Below are 26,778 nucleotides of genomic sequence, written 5' to 3' on the forward strand. Positions count from 1 at the left end.
GCGGGGGGGGGGGGGGGGGAAAGCGGGTGTGTGTATGTGTTGGGGGGGGGGGCGCGCGCGCTGCTGCCCGACTCCCAACATGGCGGCGGGGGGCGGCGGCGGCGGCGGCGGCCGGGGGGGCAGCGCCCCGCGTTGGGGTGGCGGCGGCGGCGGCGGCCGGGCTGCGGCACAGGAGAAGCTGCCGGTGCATGTGAGTGCGGTGACCACCCCGGCCGGGACCACCGTGATTTTTCCCTTTTTCCGCCCCAACCCAACCCCCCACCCGCTTCTCCGGCGAAGGGCCGCTCCCCATCGCCTTCGACCCCCGCCCCGCGATGGCCCTGCCCGCCCCGCCGGGACCTGCCTCGCCCCGTCCTCGGCGCCGAACCCACCCCCCGGTGCCTGTGTCCGTGTCGTCTCCCCACCACCACCCCCGCGCCGTGACCGTGCTGTGCCCCGGGGCCTTCCCCCCCCGCTACCCTTCCCCGGTACACCGGGGTCCCCTGAGGCCTGGGTCCCCCTTCTCCGGTACCGCGAGGCCCCCCCAGGCCTGTTCCACACCCCCCCCGCCCGGTTCTTCTCCTCCGGTACCGCGGTCATCCTCCCCGGGGACCTGTTCCCCCCCCTCCACGGTACCGAGCTCCCCTTGCCACCCTCCTCCAGCACCGTGAGGCCCACTCTCCCTAGTACGGTGGTGCCCACCCCACCGTGGGGGGGTGGAGGTCTGCCTTCCTCGGGGCCCTCCCTCATCTGGTACCGTGTGTCCATCCCCGGGCTGCTCCCACTTCCCTAGGGCTTGTTCCCATGTCCCTCGGTGCCGTGGGGTGCCCCTGCCCCCCATTCTGGGATGGTGGGGTGCCTCAGGGCCTGTTCCCCTTTTCTGGGCCTCACCCGCCTTCTCGCCCTGCAGGTGGAGGATGCACTTTCCTACCTGGACCAGGTGAAGATCCGCTTTGGCAGCGACCCCGCTACCTACAACGGCTTCCTGGAGATCATGAAGGAGTTCAAGAGCCAGAGGTAAAACCCAGATCCTGTCCCCCAGGGCTGCTCCGGGGAGCTCCTCAGCCTTTGCGGGGGTCTCTCTGCTTTCGCAGGGGTCTCTCTGCCTTCACACCATCTTTCCATCTCCACAGACACACTGTCCCCCAGTAGTGCAGTCACTAGACACTGGAAATGGAGGGTCTCTGTCCATCCCATTGTTTTTCAGAGATGAAATCCACAGGAAAAGGCAAATCTATTTTTACTTCCTGCTCTGAAATGCAGATCTGGAAATAAGTGAGGAAGCTTGAGTGCAGAGCCTCTCTGTCACCTATCAGCCCTAGAGGTGACGGCTGTCTTGCCCATTTTGGGTAACCTGCATGCTCATATCTCCTCTCTGTGGATAACACTCCCAGTATGAGGCTGCAGTGGTCATTCCCTCTGCTTGGGCTAATTTGTAGGTCTGAGGTTCCCAAACTTGCGTGTTAAAAATCACATCTCTAAGAAGCCAGATGCTTCCCATACCTGTGTAATTTTCTATGTTTAACTTGTATTTCTGATTCGGACACAACTAACAAACTCTTCTCAATTTTAGCATTGACACACCTGGAGTAATCCGACGTGTTTCACAGCTTTTCCATGAGCATCCCGACCTCATTGTAGGATTCAATGCTTTCCTCCCTCTGGGCTACAGGATAGAAATTCCAAAGAACGGGAAGTTAAGTATACAGTCACCTTTGAATAGTCAGGTAGGTTATAGAGCTCATATTCTCTAAATAAATTCCGTTACATGTGTCGCTATACACATCTCTTGCACAGTTTAGGCTATGTAGATTTATATGTATTACATGTTGCTAAAGTTTTTACATGGTTTTCAAAGTCTATGATAATGGGCATAATATAAATTTAAATATTTATTCTCCAACCAATTGTTAGTTTAGCTTACACAAGAATGATATTCCTGCATGAAGTGCCACTTCAACTCCAAATACTTCAGTCAGATTTGAAAACTGAAGTTGTAATTAGCTTGACATACTTATATAGATTCTTAATATGTGGTGCCTGTAGTGACAAATTTCAAAAAGAGATCCTGGAGCAATCACATTTCCAGTCCTCCACTGAGAAACGGGGAAATGTGTTTAGGCAATAGGCAAAAAATGTCAGGTATTGCCATGCAATTGCTAACATCCTGCAATGAAAGACATCTGCTGTACTACAGATGGATACATATGGGCCTCTGCTGCCTTTTTTGTTGTTGTTGTGTGGTTGTAGAGGCTGAGACAGAGCTATTACCTGAATTCTACTGATAAACTTGTGGTTTAACTCTAATTAGTAGCAGTAAATATCTTTTATATCTCAGTTCCCTTAGATCTCTCTGTTGCTTAGAAATTTAGCACCTTTAAGAGCCTTATGTTTTAATATGTTTCTTAAAACTGATAGTTCCTCTGAAATAAAACAGTGGTAACAGAAACTGCGGTGCATGTTGTTTGGTACACCCTCTCAAGTGTAGTGGATAATGCAGCGACAGTCAAAAGCGGTAATGAGTCAGATGATTCGTAAACCAGGATATGACTTACGGGATTTTTTTTAACTGATGGTGTTATTAAACTAGGTAGGGAAATTTATCGGCTAATTAAATCTTTTTTCTTTCTTCTTCACGTCACGTGATAATCTTTTTTTAGCTAGACAGCTTGAAAATCCTGATGCTAGCTTGTTGTTGAACTTGCACCTATGTTTCTGTACAAGTCACTGTCTTATGTGTCTTATGCCACTAGGTGCCCTCAGAGCCTGTTCCCAGCGCTCTCCCTGGCAGCGGGCTGTTGTTGCATTACTCCCAGGAGAATTCACACAATCACAGTGACTGTTCCGAGGAGTTTAGGCAACAGCTTCCGTACAAAGAAGATAAATCCCAAATTCCTTTGGAGTCTGATTCTGTAGAGTTCAATAATGCTATCAGTTACGTGAATAAGATCAAAACACGTTTTCTTGACCATCCAGAAATTTACAGATCCTTTTTAGAAATTCTTCATACTTACCAGGTAAAGAGTCTTCCATATAAGCAATTGTGGGTTTGCACTGTAGCTGTTTGAGGAGTAGCTGTCAAATGAAATGTCTGCCTATTGAACAGGCTTGTACAGTTCCCAAGCACTAGCCTTTGTCCAACAATTGCCTCATAGATATTCCCATGAAATGACAACAGTGTGAAAACGGTAGAACTTTCCAGGGTCTGAGGTGCAAAGGGGTCGTATCTAGATCTGTCTTTGCTAACCTTTGGTTGATTTAGTGATATTCTGAGTGAAAGGATGCACTGTAAGCACCTTAGGCTAGCTGATAGTTATTTCAAGTTTGTGTAGCATAAGGTTTTTGGCTGAGCTGATGAGTTTTCTTGCATAGTGAGGTATGTTTTTGACTCTTTTTAACATCTGTGCATATCTTTTCAGAAAGAACAGCTGAACACTAAAGGCCGACCCTTTCGAGGCATGTCAGAAGAAGAAGTGTTTACTGAAGTAGCAAATCTGTTCAGGGGACAGGAAGATCTGCTTTCTGAGTTTGGACAGTTCCTCCCGGAGGCTAAAAGGTCTTTGGTATGTGTACGCTTAGCACAAGGCAGAATATTGAATACTCTCTGTTTGTATGTAGAATACATAAAGAAGCTTTAGAAATGCAAAACATTATGGAAAAACATAGTAGATGAACTTTGATGCTCTTCATTGCTTGGAATTTTGCAGAACAGGTGACTTAACTACATGCTCCGTGTTCTGTTCAGATATATAGGATTCTTTATTTGCGCCAGTGGAGAAAAGAACATTGAAATCATTATTTATTTACTTCAGTTCACAGGAAATGGACCATGTGAAGTGAACAGTGTCCAGAAAACTGAGCATGAGAAGAATCTGGAACACAGCAAAAAACGATCTAGACCACTGTTGTTGCGTCCTGTTTCTGGCCCAGCAAAGGTATCTTTTCGCAAGTGAAAACTTAGAATAACCTGATATTACTCATTGTGTTTAGATAATTGCTTAGATAAAGTTGTAACGAGTAGCGTCTTTAAGGTATGTATGTGTTCAGTATGAGAACAAAATTTCAAAGTTATTTTAAAAACAATAATTACTGCAGAGAAAGGGAATTTTTAAAGTATGCTTACGTGTGCTGGTAACATGTTGAATTGTCCCCTGGAAGGGGACAATTTATTGCTTCTAGAAAGAAGTCTTTCTTTGGAATTAATTCTCAATTCATCCTTTTTGTTCTTGTTTCTTCTTCTGAGCTGGGAGTCATTTGATAGAGATTGCTGTGGAGGAGTTGCCACAGCAATGCTAGATCACTGTTTGGGAAATATGGAGTTTCAGCCTTTGCAGAGAGCTGTTATATGTCAGTGAAGTGGAATTTGATAGTATTTGTGTCACAACATTTTAAGTGTAACTGCTTGTTCTTTTAACAGAAGAAAATGAAACTGCGAGGTACCAAAGATCTGTCAGTAGCGACAGTGGGAAAATATGGAACATTACAAGAGTTTTCCTTCTTTGACAAGGTCAGTATTTGGCCTGTTCTCACATTCTGTGGACTTACAACTACATAAACGGTTGAAAATAATTGGTTGGGGTTTTATACAATCTGTCTGTCAGCACTTAGCAATTGGTTAGTTTTTCAAGTGGTAAAGACAGACCAAGAAGAGAGAAAATAGGTGGGTTTGGAAGTTGAATAGAAACTGACAATTAACCTTTTCCTGCATGCTTGTCTCTTACAGTTGTGTTTTTCTTTCTTTTTCAGTGATGTTTCCTCATGTTACCATCTCTAGTTACTAGATTATTGTTTGAAACTGGGCATTTTTGTGCATATTCTCTTTTTATGTTGCAAAATAGACAGAGGTTTGTCACTGTACCCATGGTTCAGACTACTTAGAAGATGAACTAAATAAAAGCGGTGTTCAAGTGATCTGATCGTTTCTCTCCAAATTGTGCTTTAGGTGCGTAGGGTGCTAAAGAGTCAGGAAGTCTATGAAAATTTTCTCCGTTGCATTGCTCTCTTCAACCAGGAGTTGGTTTCTGGCTCTGAGTTGCTCCAGCTAGTTACACCATTTTTGGGGTAAGTTACTGACTACCTTCTCTGCTGTGTTGTACTTTTTAGGGCTTACTCTGTTACTTTTTAGTAGACATTGTGAACTTTGTTAACAAAGTTTGGGATTTAATTTAAGAAATATCTCCTAGGTAGCATGCAAGAAATTGAAGGCTAATCCAAAAAGAGGAGTAATAAAATCTGAATCTTTTAACATATCTATACAGCTCTTAAAGAGCATTTTGGGGAGGATATTTTCCTCTCTGCATCCAGTTGAAAGCCTCACAAGCATCAGACTACCTGGTGTTATACTAAGTCATTGAGGGCAGAGAATCTCATGAATTCTGGAGGGTGGTCTCTGTTCACACTCCCTGTTCTAATCTCTCCAAATACCATACAGGTATAAACATGAAATCTCAGAACAGATCTGTGAAAAGGATAAATAGTTCGAGCTCTGACGTGAGCATCTTGTGCTGTTTGGCTTCCAGCAGAGGAGGGAGAGTCACGTGGCAAGGATCAGTGACTCCTCAGTTGGTTGAGGGGAGTATTTGTGAAGTTGTGAAGGGAAATTCTTTTTCTGCCTTAAGTAAAAAAAAAAACAACACCCCCCCCCCCCAAAAAAAAAAAAACAAAAAACCTAGAGTAATTCAGAGAGAATGATAACAGAGGTAAAAAGTTGGTGAAAGATTTCTCACTGCAATGCTAAGTTTGTTTAGATTTTCTCCCTTGCTTTTATGACACACGTTAGCCACCCTAAAACTGTCAGAGTGAAATAACAAAATACCCTTACTTGTCTTTTTGAAGGAAATTCCCAGAACTCTTTGCACAGTTCAAGTCCTTTCTTGGTGTGAAAGAGCTTTCATTTGCCTCTCCACTGAGCGACCGATCTGGGGATGGAATGAGTCGGGAAATTGATTATGCTTCCTGCAAACGCATAGGATCAAGTTACCGGGCTCTCCCAAAAACCTATCAGCAGCCAAAGTGCAGTGGAAGAACAGCCATTTGCAAGGAGGTACTTTGGGATCAACCTGTTCAATCCCTGAACGCAAATTGCACTTGCATAACTTGAAGTGGGGTAGTTAGTGCTACCGCTTCTGCATGTGGATTCCCCTCTTTAATGCTGATTAGCCGGCTTTAATCTCACATTGGTTATTCATCCCATTTATTGAAATAAGAGTATCCACATGCATTTTACTAACTTTATCTGAACCCATCTCAAATGGCATCTTTCACTTTTAATGCCTTTTGAGTCTGTGTGCATACACAAATTTATTCCTATAGACAGAAAAGAATATTAAATAGCCTGAAATTAATTTTCTAGCAGTGGGCCAATATAGACTTTAGAAACAGTTTTTCTCCTGAAAGAGCACTGTGAGCCAGTGTCTTAGGCTCTGTTCTCGGTGAGAACAGACATCTGCAGCATAGGTGCTCCTACCTCTTGCTGCTGTTGGCAGCTCTGTCTCCTTTACTTGCAGTTGCTGACTACTGCAGAGTGATCTCTGTGGTTTGTTAGGTGATGGTGAAGGTGCATTCAAGCTTTCTGAGCAGGCCCCTGGCACAGTTCCACACAGACCACTAATCTTCTGAGGAGCAGTCATGACAGTGACTTGTGAACTAGGTCTGAAACTTACAATAGAAATTCAGGGAAGAAATGCCAAAATGAAACAGAAGTATCAGACCCCATGAGAACAGCTCTGAGCTCATAAGGCTCTGTTCAATGTCATGTCTTTGCACTGTTGCAGGTGTTAAATGATACCTGGGTTTCATTTCCATCCTGGTCTGAAGACTCCACTTTTGTCAGCTCCAAGAAGACTCCTTATGAGGAGCAGTTGCACCGCTGTGAAGATGAGCGGTTTGAGGTACCTCTGCTACTGAACTTCCTGTCTGCCTCCTCAGAAAGCAAAACTTCTAGCTGTGAGGAATTTGACTGAATTAATTGGTGGCCAAATACTGAAAGTTCTATTACTGTTTGTTGGTTTCAGGTAGAGTTTGGTGTTTTCTACTTGCCTGGAGTCTTAATAGTTCCCCTAGGCATGAGTCCAGTTCTAAAAAGCATGTTACCTTTGGGAGAACTGGCGGGGGTGTATTTTCTAGGAAGAAACCTTGCTGATGCTTCTTAGCTCCACCCAGTGGGGCTGGAATGCGTGCCACAAACCTGAGTGCTGCTGATCTCCATTTTCCTGCTATGCCTGTTCTTACACTGTGTCTTTTGTGAACTCTTAACAGTTGGATGTTGTCTTGGAGACCAATTTAGCCACGATACGTGTGCTGGAGAGTGTGCAGAAAAAACTGTCTCGTCTGACTCAAGAGGATCAGGAGAAATTTCGACTGGACGATTGCTTGGGAGGAACATCAGAAGTGATCCAGCGCAGGGCCATCTATCGCATCTATGGTGATAAAGCACCAGAGATCATTGAAAGTCTTAAGAAAAACCCAGTTACTGCAGTTCCTGTTGTTCTTAAGAGGTAATTCCCATTCTCCTGTGTTCTTTAAGAAACTGATAGAGGATTTTTAAAGCATTTTTAAACAACTGGTTTCTGTAGATGTTGTTTCAAAGGATAACGTGTCTTCAGCTGTGGTGATTTTATTTATTTATTTATTGCTTCCAAGAATATTGAAAAGGTTTTGGTACATCACAGTTGGCTACATTAAAAATTCTTTGTGTGTATTTCTGTGGTTGTATTTTTGAACTGAAGTAGACTATACATTTATATAGATTGAAAGCAAAAGAGGAGGAATGGCGGGAGGCCCAGCAGGGCTTTAACAAAATTTGGCGGGAGCAGTATGAGAAAGCCTACTTGAAGTCCCTTGACCACCAGGCCGTCAACTTCAAACAAAATGATACCAAAGCTTTGCGCTCCAAGAGCTTGCTGAATGAAATTGAGAGTGTCTATGATGAGGTGCGTATGCTAGTAAATAACCCATCCAGTATGTCCTTCATTTATGATATTATCTAGATGTTTACGTAGCACCTGGGACCTCGTTGAGGTGGTAGTGCTCTGAAGAGTACTCAGTCAAAAATGACTGTCCCAAGCATAGCGTTAATACTGGCTTATTTCTTCTGGCAGGAGTGGCTCTTGAGCATGGATTGGAAGGATCTTTATCTATTTGTCTCTTGATTACAGCATCAGGAGCAGCATTCAGAGGGGAGAAGTTCATCCACAAATGAGCCTCATCTTATCTTTATCTATGAAGATAAGCAGATTTTGGAAGATGCAGCGTCACTTATCAGCTATTATGTAAAAAGGCAGCCTACTATCCAAAAGGAGGATCAAGCAACCATTCGGCAGATAGTGCATCACTTCATACCTGAGCTGTTTTTCTCTCAGCCCCCTGAGCACAGTATTTCTGAGGAATCAACCGATGAAGACAGGGAAAACCACCAGGGGCAGAACCTGGATACTCCTGAGCTACGGAAAAAACACGTGCCTGGGCCTCCAAGCAGTCCTTTGGAGGCAAAAGCAACCTTCTGTGATGTTACAGCTGCTGAGCCCCACAACACTCTGGATGATGTTTACAGTCTATTCTTTGTCAATAATAATTGGTATTTCTTCCTCCGCCTTCACCAGACTCTGTGCTCAAGGCTCCTAAAGATTTATCGTCAAGCTCAGAAGCAGCTTCTAGAATATCGGACTGAAAAAGAGAGAGAGAAACTCCTTTGTGAGGGAAGAAAAGAAAAAACCAATGATCCAGCCATGGAACTAAGACTGAAGCAACCAAGTAAGAATAATCCGGGACATAGTCCATTCTTAATGCTCTGGTTGTTAGTGCTCAATTGTATATATCTGAGTAACTGAGACCAGCAGGCAAGTCTGTAAGGAATGTAGGGGTGCAAATCTCCACTATATTTGTGATTTGTGGACACAGCTAATTTAACAGGATAGCTCGTTTGTAATTTATCTTCTGAGGGCTCTCATGCATAGTTCATAGTGACTTCACACAAGCCCACTGTTCTCAGATATTCTCAAGTGTCTTGTATTAATCTGTTACTTTGATTTAAAATGTAAATGTCTCCACAACGATATAGTTAACTGCACAAGGTAGTCATGGAAGCGCATGAGATAAAACTGTTACAGTCCATCAGCACTCCTTACAGAGAACTGTCTGTCTGTAAGCATGTTCTTGGTACTGAATGTCGTGTTTCTCAAGCAGTGCTGTCCCTTGTATCTCCAGACTTCACTCTGCCTCTTACGTGCCTTAAGTGACTGCACTTTTCCCCTACCCAGGTGAGGTGGAACTGGAGGAGTACTACCCTGCGTTCCTGGATATGGTGAGGAGTCTGCTGGATGGCAATATTGACCCAACGCAGTATGAGGACACTCTGAGGGAGATGTTCACTATCCATGCCTATATTGGCTTTACTATGGACAAACTGGTGCAGAATATTGTCCGCCAGGTAACTAATTTGATGGCTGTGCTGTGTGTTTGGGGGGCTGCCCATTTCCCTTCTATAAACAAATAGGTTTCTCATAGTACCCTGTAATGCAAGGACTCACTAAACATAAAGCAAATTCATAGGAAAGTTATATATGTGGGGGAAACAGTAACAGAAGTTCAGTGAGATAGTTCAGCTTCAGTACAGGCACCACCTTACGGGAGTTACTCTTCCTGGCCTTTTCCAGCATTTTTTAAGTTCCAGTCTTTTCAAAATTCTGCCATTCCCAAAATACATCTAAAAGAAAAAAAAAAAAAAAGTCCAGTCCTTTTACTCAAATCTGTCTTCTAATTGTAGTTTTGTTACAGTTAAGGCACATCAACCCATCACTCTTCTCTGTTCCTTTTATTGCAAAGTAATGAAAAAGGGAGTGAAATGTGTGAAGTCTCTGGAGTTAAAGCTTTGGTACTTCCTCTGAAGTGTGATGCTGTGCTAAGTTTTGTGCTCCTTTCATAACACACTAGAGTTAACTCTTGGCCCAGACTTGCTGACTGAATTCCCCCTTTTTTAATGGAAGCTTCATCATCTAGTGAGCGATGACATCTGCTTGAAGGTTGTTGAGCTCTACTTGAACGAAAGGAAGCGAGGTGCTGCTGGAGGTAACTTATCCTCTAGGTGTGTCCGGGCAGCAAAGGAGACCAGCTATCAGTGGAAGGCTGAACGTTGCATGGCAGATGAGAACTGTTTCAAGGTAAGAACATGCTGCCAGGGAACTTCATAAAGTGACTGTGGCACTTTACCTGGGAGAATTGGGTTTGGAAGCTCCAAGGCCATAAGGGTGAGACAGAGCAATATGGAGAGAAGGTACCAAAACCAGAGCACAGACAGTAAAGTGGCATGCTGGCTCACTGAAAAGCCCTGCTGCTTACTCCTCTCCTAGCTCATATTTGTTGTCCAAATGACTTGTGAGTATACAGCATTTTATTGTGAACCCATGTGGCCAATATCTTGTGCTTGTAACATTATTACAGGTAATGTTTCTTCAGCGGAAAGGACAAGTGATCATGACCATTGAGCTTCTGGATACAGAAGAAACCCAGACAGAAGATCCCGTGGAGGTCCAGGTAATATTACAATGACTGCAGTCTGCTGTACCACAGACAAAGCAGATGTGTAAGAATGCTTTCCCGCTTTCTTGTTCCAAAATGTGAGACTTTGCCGGGAGGATAAGTTTACCTGGGAGGTGGGAAGATTACATGTGGTCATTGACAGAAATGGGTATGTTTCAACATCAGTCGGCTCCATAAAAAGCAGCTTGGAAATAAACTAGTTCTTTGTGGTGATGTTTGTCTTGATGAGAGTGAAATCTGACTTGAAATTGGACTCTCTTGTGTAGCACCTGGCTAACTACATGGAGCAGTATGTTGGGGTAGAAGGAGCTCCGAACAACCAGAATGACGGCTTCTTATTGAAACCAGTCTTTCTGCAAAGGTGAGCACGCTCCCTCTCCTGAGTCACACCTGCAGCAGCTGGTACTGCTTCCTCTCTGCGTATGTGGCAGTGGTTTTGGGTGATGTGCCATACTAGCAACTCCAGGGAAATGCATTCATCTTTGAGGTCCAAAGGGGCTGCTGTAGTCCAGTGTGCTGCATAAGAATGCTGAAGAAAAAATTAATGACCACTGCATTGAGGTTTGTTCATGAAACCGTGTTTAGAATGGAGTGAGACTGTTTAAGCAGTCCGTTCTGGGAGGAATTTGAGGCCTGATTTGCTCCCATTTCACTAAATATTTGTCACAGTGTATGGGGGAAGGTCCTGGAGAAAGTCTGAAAACTAAATGTGGAAATATAAATTTCATACTTGTGCTGTCAGCTCTGCTAGCTTAAGAGAATGGATAACCAAGCGTGACACATGCTTTGTCTTCCTTGTTTTGTTCTAGAAACCTAAAAAAGTTTCGCAAGTGGCAATGTAAGCAAGTGAGAGCTCTGCGTAGTGAAGTGAAGAGCTCCTGGAAGAGGCTGATTGGGGTGGAAAGTGCCTGCAACGTGGACTGCCGGTTCAAGCTCAACACCCACAAAATGATGTTCATCATGAACTCGGAGGATTACATGTACAGGCGGGGAGCTCTCTGCCGAGCCAAGCAGGTGCATCTCCTATTACTCTCTCTGCAGCTCAGGCAGTAGCAGAGGTTGAGGATATGAGCCAAAAGATAGGTACCGATAAGAAGTCTTGTGGCTGAATTCCTGCAAACTACACCCAGAAGTTACTACTCTGTGTTGGATGAAACATGGAGGAGAGCTGGTAAATGCTCCGTACTTTGGTTTAGTTTAGCAGCCTTTTCTTTATCATGCAAATTTTAAGGGGGAGTGGCAAACATTAAGAAATAGAGATCTTTAAATGCAGGTATGCAGTTTCCTGTTTTACTGTTTGTGTTGTGTTGTGTTGTAAAGCATGCACATCTCAGACATACAAATAGGTGAGGGTTTCGGCTTCTTGCCCAGAAACCTCTCGGTGATCTTTACTGTCCTGCTTTCAGGTACAGCCAATGGTACTGCTAAAGCACCACCAGCAGTTTGAAGAGTGGCACAATAGGTGGCTAGAAGAGAACGTGACCATGGAGGCAGTTGATGTAGTTCAAGACTGGCTAATGGGAGATGAAGACGAGGAGATGGTGCCCTGTAAAACAACTTGTGAGACGGTGAATGTCCATGGGGTCCCAGTGAACAGATACAGAGTTCAGTACAGTCGCCGTCCAGCTTCACCGTGAGCAGAGACTTGTTCATGGGGCCAAGACAAGTAGGAGCCTTGCTGGTGAAACACATTTACTCTGAGAATAGTGGTGGGAATGCAATGTATGTATTAATGATATTTATCCAAACAGCATTTTACTTTGGATTATGATGTATTTTCCATATGGCATAGACTTGTCTCCTTGCAGTGTAATCCTCCAGCCATCGTGAAGAGACTTTTAAAAGCTTTATGGGAAGAGGGCTCTTGGCATTGCCACACACTTTTTAGTAGTTTCCTAGCTTTAGGCCACTGCTGACCAGCCAATACTGGAAGGCTGAGCAAGGGGGTCAAGCTCTGGGCGAACTACCACTAGTGGCTTTGTTGGACAGATGGAGCTGGGCTGGTATTTGAGCAGATGCTGGCAGCTGCTTCCACTTTGAAGGGTTTAATGTTCCCTATCTTCCTGAATTTATGCCGTCTTGGAGCCCGCAGAACTCTTCAATGTAACCTCCGAGTGCCAGCGGGGCTGCGAGCACCTGGCACAGATTGCTAGCCCCGCTATGGGCTGCTTCGTTATCTATGTGTACTAATAAGGCAATGAACGCAGTATTCGTGACTGGTGCTCTGCTGAGAAAAATGCCAAAACTGAGAGACCTGGGTGAAACACTCTGACTCTCACTCATCAACTAAGTATTTTGGAGCATGAACTAAGGGGAAGAAACTCTCTGAGCTGCAGTGCTAGGCAAGAGCAATTTGCGGCGCAAGACAGCCTAGGCCCATCAGCCACCCCTCTGCAGATGTGCACCGCATCCCATGTTGTTGCTTTGTCAACTTACAACCTATTGCAGACTCTGCCTTCTCAGATCTGGAGCTGCTTGGGGTGTGTGCGTGGGGAGGAATATCCATTGGGAGGTCTGGCCTGTTTTGGTTTTGGGGTTTTTTTGTATTTTGCATGTTGATTGGCAGCCTCTGGAGCCTGTGTTCTCAGGCGCTTCGCTTTCCTTGTGCATGCCCGGACTCCGTGGTTCTGCTGGGTTGTACCACTGAAATAACATCAGTAGATGGAGCTCTTGCAGCACAGTGTTTGCACTGGATCTGAGGTTTGTCCCAGATACTTTGCTGTTTCTCCTGGGTCAGCACAGATGCTGTATTTGCAGTGACACATGGAAATCTGTAATGGGCAGTATTAGATCCAGCCACAACCATCGTAGACAAGCTTTTTCACTGAACCGTCTGTACTTCTATCTAGGCTTTTTTGCAATGAAACCTAACAAAAAACCTACCCCAAACCGTGCAGAACACTACGTCAATTGTCTGACTTAAATCTATTGAAAAATCAAGGAAATTTAGTTGTGTCTGTCCTGTAACCCCACTGTGACTTCGCTCTTGTTTTTCAGGGGCCAAGGGCAAGGACACTGTCCATGGAGTGTATTACAAACATAATGTCTTGAGGCAGGTCCAGCCTCCTTTAAGCTCTGCTTCCAACTTTTTCCTGGCTTTTGGGGGAATAGCCGCCCCCACCTCAATATTTTTTGTGGCTTTAATTTTTAGGTTATAATTTCTGCCAGGCCTAAGTAGCAGCCTGTAGGATTTGTCCTTGGTTATTTCCACTGTACAACATTTGGTTTTGCAATTGTCTCACTTGACAGTAGAAAAATTGGCCTTTGGGGTACGTTTAATAGAAAACTGTACTGACTCTTTGTCTTTTTTGCAAAATAATCTGTAGGAGGGAAGGAGGGAGGCCAGTCTCTGGCATTCGTGGCCACTTGCACAACCACTGCCAGCGGAGGACTTTTCATCAAGAACTCATGTTCTTGTTGTCTGGGTCTCTGTTAAATTTTGGTTACTGAAATGATCTGAAGGTTTTTCCCCTCCTCTTGTTGCAGTAAGTGATAAAAGACGCTGACGACATAGCTATGGGAGGGCTGGGTGGAGGAGCAGGGGGACAAGGCCAGTGCAAAGCATGGTGTCCCCCTTTTGTTTCCAGACAGCTCAACAAAATACACCTCAGTCCTCTTCACCTCTCTGCTGTCTTCCAGTGGAGATGACAACTGTGCCAAATTTTATGGTTTTATGATACAGAAAAATGTTTACTAGAAAATAGGTTGCAACTTGTGGCTTAAAATGCATTTGATTCCAAGTGTACCAGGGTGTAAGACGGTAACGCACCTGGGCACCATCCTGTTCCATCCCCCCATTTTTAAGTGTACTTCGGCTATTTTTAAGCATCCTTATTTTGTAAACCTTAATTTATAGTCTGTTCAGACTAAGTAAGACTTTTGCCCTTTACAGTGCTATTGTCTCAAAAATGATAGTAGCAAATGATACAAATGGAATAAGCAGGCAGTGCCGGTTTGAGAGTGGCTTGCTAATGTCTGGGAGTTTAAGCTCAACTGCTGTGTATCTGCTAGCACGACCTTGATTCAAGAGTTTGTTCTTCCATTTTTTTGAAGGATCTTTGCTTTTGGGCTTGTAATTGCTTTGCCAGCTCTTTGAATGTAGTTTTTTTTATATTTATTTGCACATTCAAGTAAAATAAAATATTGATTTTAAAAGTCTGCAGCTCTCACTGTTTTAAACGTATTTTAAATTAATTTAAACTTTCTGATAATCCACAGCATTGATTGTCTTGCACCTGAAACTGAATTTTAAATGGTAGAAAAATGCAATTCAGAAGTTAGATGAACTGCCCTTCAAGCAATTGCTGGACAGGCTGCAGGATGTCATGATTCATATGTGTGCCAGCTCCCTTCCACTGGGCCAGCAGGCAGCAAATCTTGAACCTTATCCACACTGAGAAGTCAGTGCACAGTAGGCATACGTGAGCCAGTGCACTAGCTAACATAAAAGGGAAATAAAAATTTCCTGCAAGTAGCGTGCAATAGGAGATCCCCTGCAGGAAGACAGTGCCTGTGGCTCTGTCCTTACGTGTGTGCTGCCAAGACCTCTCTCAGAGCAAAGGCTCTCGACTGGCTGAGAGCACAGGAGTCCATGGGGTGGCACAGTTGCTCCATGCAGAGGTAGGTTTCAAAAGAAAACATTGTGTAGTGCCAGGGAAGCGTATCTTTTTGCAGATTGGTTTATTTCTAGCAGCACCTTTGCCATGAGAGGTGTGGCGCAAAGATATGGTCCAGGCCTGGCCCCCAAGTACTTGCACGCTAAATACAACAGACATGGAAGAAAAGTGACTGATTCCAGTTCTGAAATCTATAAGCACATCTGCTACAGGTTAAGACAATACAACTGCAACCATGAAAATAACCCTCCACCCGCCTTTCCCTCAACCTCCCAAAATTCCTGGGTAATAACATGTTTAACTGTGTTCCCTGTGAGCTCTACACAACAAATGAATGTGTAGATTTTGCAAATTAAGCTGTAGTGATGTGGCCCAGATCTGATAGGAGTTTCCTTTACATCATTCTCAACGCTTCCGTTGCCATAACAAAAAGCAACTCTGCTTTCTGTGCAGCGTATTACTTGCTCACAGGGAAACAAGCTGTTGTTCTCCTAATAACAATCCTCTGATGCATAAATTGCATGGAATAATTTGATTAAAATGATGGTGGTGGCGTCTCAGAGGAGACAGTCCACTTTACACAAGTCTCGCAGAGATCTTGGACTTGTCACAAAGAGGACATTCCCTGTGCTCAAGGGGAGGGACAGCCAGATCTGACATCAGCCAAGAGCAGTTGGAGATCTCAGCAAGTGGACAGCTTTGGCAACGACAGACAGCTTAAAAATAATCTTTCAGGTTCTCAGGATGGAGTAAGAATTAATGGTTTTCTAAATTAAATTAAGAACTGCTAAAGGGAGTACCTGAATTCAGTGTTTAATATTTCACGACTTTTTTTTGTTTCTGTATTGCAGTGATGCACAGAAATACAGGACTGCGAACCAGTGAGAGGCAGTTTAGAAGTATTTCTGTAAATATGAGTTGAGTTTTTCTTCATGCTTTAGCCATTCCTCTGGATTAGAAATGAATAACTAACTTAACCTTAATGAAACTAGAGGTATGCTCTGTCTTCCACTCATCAAAATTAAAGACTAAAGTCTAGCCATTCTAAACCATACCTGTGCTAAGGGATGAATCCAAAAAGAAACTTCAAATATTCCTGAAAGATGGCTTCACATGGACTTACACACTCTGAAACAAAAACTGCAAGCATGTAGAAGAGTAGTTCTGAGAAAAACCTGTCTCCCCCAAAGTATTACACCAGCATAAGGCTGTAAGTGGTGAGGAGAAGGTGTGGCATAACCAAGGGAAGAGATGGGTGGGATCCCAGTGGAACAGGAGAACTGTGGAATGAGCAGAAGAGAAGAGAGGCAGGGAGATTCCCTGGAGCTGGGGAGAGTCTCACGGAGATGGTAAGAGACCTGATGAAGTGAGGGGAGAGGGAGCCGGTGTAATGGCAAAGTCGGGAAGAGCGCCCAAGGTACAAAGTAATTTTGTATGTGCCAGAGCCTGCAAAGACAAACCTGGGGTGGGGAGAAGGTGGTTCAAAGGACCATCATTTCTATTTCAATAGTCAGTGGAAGTTTTCCATGCCTTGTGGTTCTGAGAAGGCTCAGATGCTTGCACACCCAGGGGCTGGGAAAGGCAGGGCCAGCATTGCATTCATGGAAAATGTGAGGCTGTGCTGACACTGGTGGAAATGCTTCATGCAGCTGGCGCTACGGCAGAGCTGCTGCCTCCATGGTCAGCTGCCTCTGGTGTCTGCACTGAAAATGCGAGCCCAGCCTAGGGCAGGTACTAGCTGCATTAAGATTTCTGTCTTCACACCTGCTGGCCACAGCTGGAGAACTCTCTGGAGCTGCTGGAACAGAGCAGAAATAGTAAGCCCCATTATTTGCCTACCACAATTTGCTCTTCCAAGCCTTAAAGCTGTATTGGACAGGCCAGGTGGTGTTTGTACCCTCCCTCTGAGCTTTAAAATCCCTAGCCTGTTTTCCAGCATTACATCTTTTGGGTTCAGAGCCATGGAATAAAAGAGCGCCTTCTCCCAGGAGATGATCTATTGCACAATGAATTATTTTAAAACCAAATTGTTACCCCACAGGGCAGGGATCACACGACTTAAAGAGATGTTAACGAGCCGTGACAAACCTCTGGCATTCGAATTTTCAAGCAAGCTGTTCTGCATCTAAAGCAGTCACTAAAGATCACACAGCATCTGAAAAATGAAGGATACAGCAATGAGTAACCTCTCTCTGCTCCACTCCAGAGACCTGGCCATAGGAAGCAGGGCTGCGATTTGCACACTATCTGAACCTGATTATGTTTAATTTTTTGCATACAGAGCATGGAAAGGATCCTGGCTGAGGCATGGAAAATATGTGGCCACATGAGTCATTCTGTAATGGTTCATAAATCCTGAGAGAATCACAAAAGCAAAACATCTAACATTGCATCTTCCCTGTCCCTGCCAGTGGAACTCCACCTCTCAACATGCTCGGCGCAAAGATGTGGGAATATGGTGAAAGCAAAGGAAATAGGATCATTTTCTCCTTGGAATAGAAGAATCTCATCAAACAGCAGCCAGGCTCAGATTTGCAACCTTCACAGAAGAGGCCATTCATAAGCTGAGGAGAAAGAAATGAACTACTCCTCAGGTTGCCAAACCAAATTTACAGTTCCTACTGCCCAGACTCCAGCTTCTGTCTTTACTCCCTTGCAGAGCCAGGCAGGGGACTGGAGAGCGAAAGCCTAAAAACCAGCAACCTCTCAAGCTCTGTCCCACTGGCCTACCCACTTGATGACCACTGGGAAGTGTTCGAGCTGGGGCTCTTACACAGGTGTTGGGAGAGGATTTGGGACTTTCCCAGCAATGCTGTGCAAGGCAGAGCACAAAAGGAACTTACACTCTCGAGGAGTTAGAGAAGGGGGGAACAAGCAGCAAAGGATCTTAAAGGTTCAGGGAACGTCTGCCAGTCCCTCTTACACCATTACGCGAGTCGTCTTCCCCATACAACCAGCAGGTACGTGGCAGCGGCATGCCACTGCTCCAGGCTATTAGCTAACCCAGAGCGCTCAACCCTCTTGGGGGTTTACTGGGTGGAGACTGCACATCTCTGGAAAAACACAGCTCTTCTTGGGCAAGAGTGACTGAAATCCACCATTATCTACCCAACAGCAGAGACTTCCCGTGCACCCTTGTCAGGCCCCTTTCCTGCTGGATGGAGCTGCTCTCCCTGTTCCTGGTAGTTTATCAGAGGAAGCACAGTGTCTCCCTAAAGCCGTGAGACCCTGCCACTTATCGTTTGTATGTTATGGCATCCCAAGGCTGGTGCTAGTGCTGATTCTTTCAAAAGCAAATAGCTCCGACCCACAGGACTTTTGATCAACCTCTGCAGTGAGATCAAGAAAGAAGGTGCAGGAGCTTTGTCCCCTCTTTAGCCAGGTAGCAGGAGCAGAAATTAAAAAAACAGGAGAACTCTGAAAGGCCCAGCCTGATCTGGGGGCTGCAGCGCAGACGCTAAAAACCTTGAATTGCCACAACATGAGGCTGCAAGAGCCCTGTGTAATCCCTGGGAGCTGGGGAGGTTTGTCTGGATCTGCAGCTCTCCTGCACTTCATTTGTTTCTGTGAGGGGATGATATCTTCGCAGTTTGCACTACCAGAAAGCATCTTGAATCAGGGTGTGGGGAAAGACCTTGAATCTCACACAGAGCCACCTGGGTCTCTCTTGGGTGGAAGGATGTTTGATGTAGGAGGTCAGAAGTTCAGTTTACACTCTAAACCAAATTCAGACTGCATCAAATCTGACCACATTTGTTATTTCCAGGAATATTCTGGAGCAGGAAGGAGGTCCAAATGAGTCACTCAAGCCATCGTCTAGCTCTGACAATGAAGTACGGCCCCAATATACTGCAGATCTGGACACGTAAGCCCCTCCCAGTCCTGCGTCTGATACTGGTGCTAAGTCTCTGCTTGGGCAACACACACTTGTGCATGTTGTGACAGCCCCCCATACGCCTCATCCTTTATGGAAAAAGCCTGGTGCTTCCGTGAGTTAAGGACTAACAGAAGGAAATGCGTAAGCAGGGTCACTAGTACTGCCTTTCCCACATAGCTCTGAGCACAGTAGCATTGGATCCTGCATCAGAATGGAGACCCTCAGGAGTGGACGGCTGTCACACGGGCTTATGCTGTGCTGTGCCTTTTGGGGACTCTGCCTGGCCTCTCCAGACTACGATGGTGAGTGTGTATCTTTGGGGGAAAATTGCTGCTTCTTAAAGTACTGGATACCCAGTACCTTTATAAGACCCCTGAAAACTCTTTTTTTTTAAAGCTATCGCATAGGAGCCACTCTAATTGAGATTCACGCATACTGTAGTTGAAGCAGGAGATGAGAGAAGGGGATACAGAAGAGAAAGAAACTGGGGTGGAAGAAACTAGAAAGAGAAAGCAAAATTAGAGGAGAAGTAAAACAGAGAGCACTTGAACCCAAAATCTTTAGCTAAAAGTTAGACTCCCACAGCCATCACTTTAATCTGGAGTGGCCCCAGGACTTCGGATTCTTTTGAAAGCTGGGCAGAGGAATCGCTCTCTGGTTCCCCAGGCCTGCTGATAGTTGTACAATATAGCAATCATTTGTGAGCTGTGGGAAACCACATGACAGAAGAATTGTGTAAATTTTCAGTAAGATTGCTGATGGTTATTCCTGCACACCTAATTCTGTTAGCCAACTTTTTCTGCTCATCACACAATAGCATTTTACACAATACTCCCGCTTTTAAGAACCCCAACGTAAAATGCAAAACCATAGCCTTTAGGGTAAACATTATGTATGCAGCCTGCTCTGCAAAGTACAAGGGTAACCGCACAAGCAGCAAGTAACAGACTGCATTTATCTGACAGATTACTCTCAGAACAGCACCAACGAGCAGGCGACGACACCAGAGATCACACCATGTCCCAGAGCCATCCCTGGAGAAAAGGCAACCATAAACAACGTCACGTACCTGTTGATACACGAGGCCACATACTCTCAGCTGGGCAGCGTGGTCACAGTGCGGCTCATTCCCTGCCTCTACACCCTCGTCTTCCTGGTGGGGCTGCCTTCAAACGGGCTGGCCCTGTGGGTCCTGGCCACCAGGGCTGAGAAGCTGACCTCAACTGTCTTTCTGATGAACTTGGCTGCAGCAGACCTGCTGCTCATGTTGGTGCTGCCCTTCAAGATTTTCTACTATTTCCTGGGCAATAACTGGCCCTTTGGGGAAGGCCTGTGCCGGCTCACCACAGCTTTCTTCTATGGGAACATGTACTGCTCAGTACTGCTGCTCACGTGCATCAGTGTTGACCGGTACCTGGCTGTGGTGCATCCTTTCTTTTCACGTTCTTTCCGCACTCCTGCCTTCGCCGCCTGTACCTGCACTGCCATCTGGCTCTGTGCTGCCGTCCTCATCCTGCCCCTGACTCTGCAGCAGCAGTCATATCCCCTGTATGGAGTAAACACCACTCTCTGCCATGACGTTCTCCCCAGGCACGAGGATGATGGCTATTACTTCTACTACTTCATCTGCCTGATCGCCTGTGCTTTCCTCGCTCCTCTCCTGGTGATGCTGTTCAGCTACTGCTCAGTATTGCGAGCCCTCCTAGACAGCGGGAAGCGGTACTCCTACTCTATGAAGCTCACAGCTCTCGTGCTGTTCACACTTGTGGCCTTCTACACACCCAGCAACGTTCTGCTCCTTGTTCATTACTCTAGCTATAACTGCAAGCTGTATGGCAACCTGTACATCAGCTACATGGTGAGCCTGGCCATCAGCACTTTTAACAGCTGTGTTGATCCCTTTGTCTACTACTATGTTTCTGAAGACTTCAGGGATAAGGTGAGAAGAAGATTCTTCAGTCACAGAAAACAAAACACCACATCCCTAAAAACCTCCAAGGAAACACTCCCTCAAAAAAGTTCCAAAGATTCACTGGTGTAAACCTCCATCCAAGCTCCCTGCTCCCAAGGCACTCACAACATACATTGGGGATAAGAAGACAACACTGGGATTCCACAAGTTTCATCCAGAGCAGTGAGCAGTATTTATCAGGAGAGAAGTCCTTCCTCCCGTCCGAGTAGCTAAAACTGAATAAACCTGGGCCACAGAATTCTGAGAGGTGTGGAGCCCAGACAAGATGCGGAGCACTGAACACGTATAGATCTGTTACTGGGACACTGCATGCAGCTTCTCATCTGGTCACATATTGTCAGGGATGCTCTTGCTAACATACCTAGGTCTGGTTTTCCTAATACATCTTGCAAGCTGATGATATGTGTGTTCTATTTCTTTTTCTGCTACTGACTTGCTTGCTGTCCTTGAACGCATACTCCCTTCACCTAAAACTGAAAAAGAACAGGCACTTGCAAAACCAAATTTCTAAACATTTAAGAAGTACTAGGAAGTACCTATGTGAAAGGTACTCTCCTGAACTAAAATATTCTGTCAAGAGAATGTAGAGCACTTCTCTAGCAAATACATTCTTGGCTTGATTAGTAAGCAACATCATAGTAATGTCAGCCCATTGTTGGTAACAAGTGTAAAAATCCCATTTACTAATCCCTATTTTGCAAATGACCCTTGGCATCCCTAATTTCTTTAGGGCAAAGATTGTATTAATGGATTTTTTTTAAAATTATGTCTCTTGAAGGGAAATATTAAAGAAGGAATTGAGAAAACCCTCGCTCTAGAACTTCACACTTCTTTTGTATAATGTCTTACATAATCAAGAGCTGTCTCTTATGAAACAGGTGACCAAGCTTGTTGCTTATTGGAAGCTGTTGCAAATTCGACAAAATGCAGCCAGCTCATCTCTCAGACACAACTAGGCCATATCCCAGTAAGCAGCAAGGTAGAAAATGAGTGATAAACCTTCTTAGAGTTCCTGAATTCTTTAGTTTTACTGGTACAGACATGACTTCTGTCCTCACCATAACCTATTACCAAACAAACTTACAACCTACAATGTGAATAAGTAGAAGCAGACAAGATAGTCTTAAAATCAGTTTTTAATAAAATATTTATCAGAATCTAAACCAAACCCTTTTCTGGACTCAGACTTGCTAAGATTTGTGTGAAGAAAACAAAAATGGTCATAGAACTGTTTACACGTACATGTATGTGCAGGGGTGAAATGCAGGTGAAAAACTAGAGCCTATCTCCTATGGGTGCAGTACTGCACATGCAGAGGATGTGCCAGCTACTGAACACAGGAGACCTGGTGTAGCCAGGGCTATTGCCACTCAGTCAGAAATAGCAAATACTAAAAAAAAACCCCCCAAAACCAAACCCCAACCCCAAAACCCAAACTGAGCTGAGGTTTTCTAAATAGATGATCTATTCACAATAATGAAAACCAGGTTATTGTGCATTAAATGTCAACAGTCGACATCAGTAAAGCAAGTACTGTTGTTTCAGTGACGTTCTTCAAGCAAGCTGAACATTCTTCTTGTATTTGTATTCTATTGAGGCTGATTAAGAAAGAGGGAAAGAGGCAAAACCAAAACACTTGGACAAGAAAAAACAAGGGAACTATTGCTTTAAAATAAATACCACAGTAATGATTACTCTGCATAATGTACAGTTACAAATATATAAATATTAATTTCATTGAAAGGATTGCAAGCAAAAATCACTGATAACTAGCACTGCTGCAGCTATTCAGTAAAATAACTTGATGTAAGTAGGAATTTCTGTGTCTTACAAACCCACTGGCAGTTTCTCATTTTGCAGTGAGGGATCATCACAAAAAAGAAAGGAGAAACATCTTTCTGACAGAGGGAGGCAAATGTCTCTAAGCCAAAACAATTCAAAGCCCAAAGCAGCAGCAGGTCTGCTGTCCTTGCTGGCTTTCTACCACCAAGTTGGTCTCTTCCTTGGTGAAAAAAATTAATCCCTTCTCTCCAGACTATGACTGGCTGGTCTTCACAAACTTGGAGCCTGAGTTTCCAGTGCTGAGATGTCCTTGTGTTCTCAGGGATGGGAGCGTGACTGATAAGCTTCAGAGTCAGAACTGGGCCAAAGCCTATGAATAACATTGAGTCTGATAAGGCTATGCTGTGTCCAGTACTTCTCATGGACCTAGCCCTAAAGAGTTTCTGCATTCCAAGTAGGATGTTGATGAATGGAGGAAAAATAATCTAGGAATTTTTTTTTTCCTAGATAAGAATTAATGATGATTACAAGAAACATGAACAACAAATCTGGGCCAGGGAAAAGCTACGGACAGAGGGACCATCAGCTGGGGTGGAAAAGAGGGCAGAGACCTGCTCCTTCACTCCTGTGATAGGGGAGAAATGGCAACCACAACTGTGTAACTGCAGGTTCCTTTATTCAATTCCTTAAATAAAATTACTTTTTTTATAACTACAGAAAGGAGTTGGTTTGGTGTGGCAAGACTGGGGGCAGGCGGAGGTTGCCAAAAGCAGATGGACTAGTGATTTGCCTGAAAGCGCCAAAGCTGTGAAGAAACACTAAAGGTGAAGTCACACTCCAGGACCCAGAAAACCTGGCACATTACCTCACACGCACTGTCCTGTTCTAACAGTCTCTGTTTAAGGATGCTAAGGCTGCTCTGCCTTTGCCTTCTGAGGGTTCAGGTCTCCCTGGCTTTTCTTCTAGTTGTAAAACAGAAGCAAGACTCCTCTGCCTCAAACAGGTGAGTGCACTGGCACACAGAGACCCCACAGAACAAGGACGTGATTGATGGGCTGGCACCACCAGAAGGAATTATTTAGCTGGCAGCAATGGGAGAAGTCTGCATCTTGAATTAGTACATTGCATGTACCAGAGCCTGAAGAAAGTGAAGAAAGTCAGGTTTAATAATTGGCTGAAACACCCTACCTACATGTCCTTGTCCCCACTGGTGATGCTGTCTGACTGCCCAAGGATCTATGAGAAGACCAAGCAATATAAAATTACTTCAAATATCTATCCAGAAGCACACAACGGATGAGATAAGGAAACTAAAACCAGAAAGGGACAGAGGACAGGAAAATCAAGAATCCAGAACATAAATCCCACCTTCTGCAGAAAGCTAGTCACACAGACATTATCAGGGTGACTAAATGTCTCATTCTCCCAGACTCAAAGTATTAAACAGCTGAGGCTGGAACCAGCAAACAGCAGGGTTTGTATTGTGCAGCTTTGATATTTAGAAAAGAAAAAAACCTCTCTTGTTGCAGTTGACACTAGGTCTGTTATTTACCCAGGGGATAAATATTGACTCAGTCCTGTGTGTGTACACAATAGCCAGTGTCTGCCAGGCCAGTTGCTTACAGGAGATGGAATTTAGTTTAAAGGCATTTATTTACCTGCCAGACAGGAATGCAGCCACCAGTGCTTCCGCTGTGCTGTGCGGACACAATGAGGACATGGTCTGTTCATGCACACTGAAGACACGTGGCAAAACCTCTGCTGAGCAGCAGCGGGTACACATGGGCAGAAGCCACGTCAAGATCCTGTGAGGAAAGCTCAGGGCAGCCATGAAGGCAGGCTTGGGAACTTGCCAGCAAAGCAGTTCTGAAGTTTCTGGGAACTTCAAGACCCAGACCTTCATCATGTCAACTACATTCTGCAAATATCTGGCCCCAGACAAAAAGGACTGGAAACTACATATGCCCAACTTCTGGGATACCTCCCGTTTTGTCCTCATGTGGACATTTTTCTGGAATAAAATTGCCTTTATTCTGGAATGGAATGTCTATACTGGGATATATTCTTGTCATGGTTCCTGTGTAAACAAGCCCTAAAAATGAATGGAGCTGGGCTTTTTCCTGTTTCCATTCACCAATAAACACCCTCAAAAGGAGTTTCCACCCCACTCTGGGTCCTGGTAACAATAGAAGTGGGAAGATAAAATATTAACACTATTTTGCAACAGGCAATTGCATGTAGCTCCTCCAAAGAGAACAATGCTGCTCCAGGCAGGAAGGGAAACTAAAAAATCTTGGCTCCTGCACTTTTAGAAACACAAAGCTTTTGTTTTTAGTTTTACCACATTGCTTGGGGCAGGTCAGTCAAAGGGAGTTCAGCTTCCGTGACACCAGTGATTTGTACTGGCCAGCAGACCCAGGCCCTATGCACAGATTACCCTATCCAGAACAACCACTGTATGGGGATCCTAGTGGAAGCAGAATAAAAGCGACTGGTGAAGTCAGGCAAGCATTTAAAAGGACTGCACCTTGGGTCAGCTTTATTTTCATGCTGGCGTTACGAGGAGGAAAGGGGCTGAGAAGGCTGCAAGCAGCTCTTATCAGCACATAGTGCAACATGAAGAGGGTTCACCCACCTAATCCTTGTCACTGCTATGGCTGGCAAACTCCCCACCTGAAGCCTGCAGCCACATGGTAGACAGTCAAGCCTTTCAGGCCCAACAGTGGATTACAGTTTTTCTCTTGTGAAATGTACCTCCCAACAACTTTCCTGAACATGGAGCCACTAGGGAAGTTTTTCTCTTGTGGGACTTTGTTGTGGGTGCAGTAGACTTACGGGCTAGGGAAGATGATTAGCCTCTTGCTATGTTGTAATTAGCAAAACACACTGATTTTTATTATTATAATTTGAGAGAAAACTTCTCAGCCATCTTTCCTCAAACAGCAGTTCAGCTAAGCACAAGGCCTGGACTTAGCTTCTAAATGTAGCTAGGAAATGGCATTTGCAGTATTCTGATAGTAGAGAAAACACTTTGAAATGGTCTATAGGTTTGAATTCCAGCCCCTATTTTTCTCACCTAGAGGGCACAGCATATTGGTCTCCCATCCTTGGAAATACTCCAAAGAGGATGCACAAAAGGCAGGAAAATTGACAGAAAAATAACGCTGAGTGTCCCCCTTAGCGCTCGAGATCCCCCCCCATGGGGCAACAAAGCCTACAGTTCTGAGTGCATCAGGAAGTAGTCATCGTTCGGTTTCTGTTCTGCAGCAGGTCGTCTGTAGGAACAAACTCATACAGGAGTTGATTCTGAGCCTCTTCTCTTTATTTAAATTATATATTTCTGTTGAAAAGAGGAGATAATGAAGAAAAGTCACTTTCCCATTACATATCTTCATGAAGCATCACTGGGGCTGGGCAGAGAAAATCTTAAAAGGTCACTTTTTATTCTGCTAGGGTTGGAGACATTCAGGTCACAAAGACTTTTATATGCTGCCCTAGCAAGATCTTGTTCCTGGTGATTCCTTGCTAAAGAGGTTAGCAAGTCAGTTGTAAGAATGCCCCTTTTGAGGAACTGAATACCTTTGACCCAACACATGAGTTAGTACATTATATGTTGACTCTCAAACCAGATCTATGATCCCCCGCTCTCTGGCTCACCATTCTACTGTGGTCACTACTTCCTGAATCTTGTCCATTTCTTTTAATGTGCTTGCTGTTGTCAGTTCTGCCACAATCTCAAAAACGTCAGCTTCCGATGCATAGGGGTCTGGGTCATATTCATAGGAGTAGTATGACAGATCTGTCTGTAGTGGAGGGCCTTCCTCTGCTGGAAAGGAAACCATAGAGTCTCAGGTTGTGCTTTAGCCAAAGAAACTGCATTTCAGCATCACATATTGCATCACAAAGAAGGGGAATGATGTAAGAGGAAAGGAATTTTAATCAGGGAGGCAAATCAGGGGCCAAGTAAGTGCCTTACATGAGTAAAGGCAGCTACACATGTCAATGGACCTGCACGT

At 44.7% G+C, this 26,778-nt stretch overlaps 3 protein-coding genes across 10 annotated transcripts in view; 2 read left to right on the forward strand and 1 right to left on the reverse strand.

The window, feature by feature from the left end:
* The first annotated feature begins 79 nt into the window (after positions 1-79).
* On the forward strand, positions 80-14,660 carry SIN3B (SIN3 transcription regulator family member B). The gene is made up of 19 exons (XM_049808352.1): positions 80-190; positions 890-996; positions 1,553-1,706; positions 2,733-2,996; positions 3,399-3,542; positions 3,792-3,914; positions 4,397-4,486; positions 4,922-5,040; positions 5,815-6,022; positions 6,753-6,869; positions 7,237-7,475; positions 7,727-7,910; positions 8,136-8,730; positions 9,237-9,406; positions 9,963-10,136; positions 10,417-10,509; positions 10,782-10,876; positions 11,325-11,529; positions 11,922-14,660. Exons 1-19 carry the CDS (start codon positions 80-82, stop codon positions 12,150-12,152), a joined length of 3,423 nt encoding a protein of 1,140 aa, XP_049664309.1. The 3' UTR covers positions 12,153-14,660.
* Positions 14,661-15,560: 900 nt separating this feature from the next.
* Positions 15,561-21,788, forward strand: F2RL3 (F2R like thrombin or trypsin receptor 3). The gene is given in 4 exon segments (XM_049809380.1): positions 15,561-16,480; positions 17,173-19,310; positions 19,974-21,046; positions 21,048-21,788. Coding segments are annotated over 3 exon segments (1,263 nt in total). The 5' UTR covers positions 15,561-16,480; positions 17,173-19,219; the 3' UTR covers positions 21,147-21,788.
* Positions 21,789-22,098: 310 nt separating this feature from the next.
* CPAMD8 (C3 and PZP like alpha-2-macroglobulin domain containing 8) overlaps positions 22,099-26,778 on the reverse strand; it is a 68,271-nt gene continuing 63,591 nt past the window's right edge. For 6 of the 8 annotated variants that reach the window (XM_049809374.1, XM_049809369.1, XM_049809367.1 and 3 more), the window contains one exon: positions 22,099-26,588. In XM_049809374.1, the coding sequence (XP_049665331.1) occupies positions 26,416-26,588 (173 nt within the window). In that variant the 3' untranslated portion in view covers positions 22,099-26,415. The remainder of the gene's footprint in view (positions 26,589-26,778) is intronic. The other 2 variants (XM_049809370.1, XM_049809371.1) reach the window with 2 other exon arrangements.

Source organism: Accipiter gentilis, chromosome 8 (genome assembly GCF_929443795.1).
Source record: "Accipiter gentilis chromosome 8, bAccGen1.1, whole genome shotgun sequence".
In the NCBI taxonomy this organism is placed as follows: Eukaryota; Metazoa; Chordata; class Aves; order Accipitriformes; family Accipitridae; genus Astur; species Astur gentilis.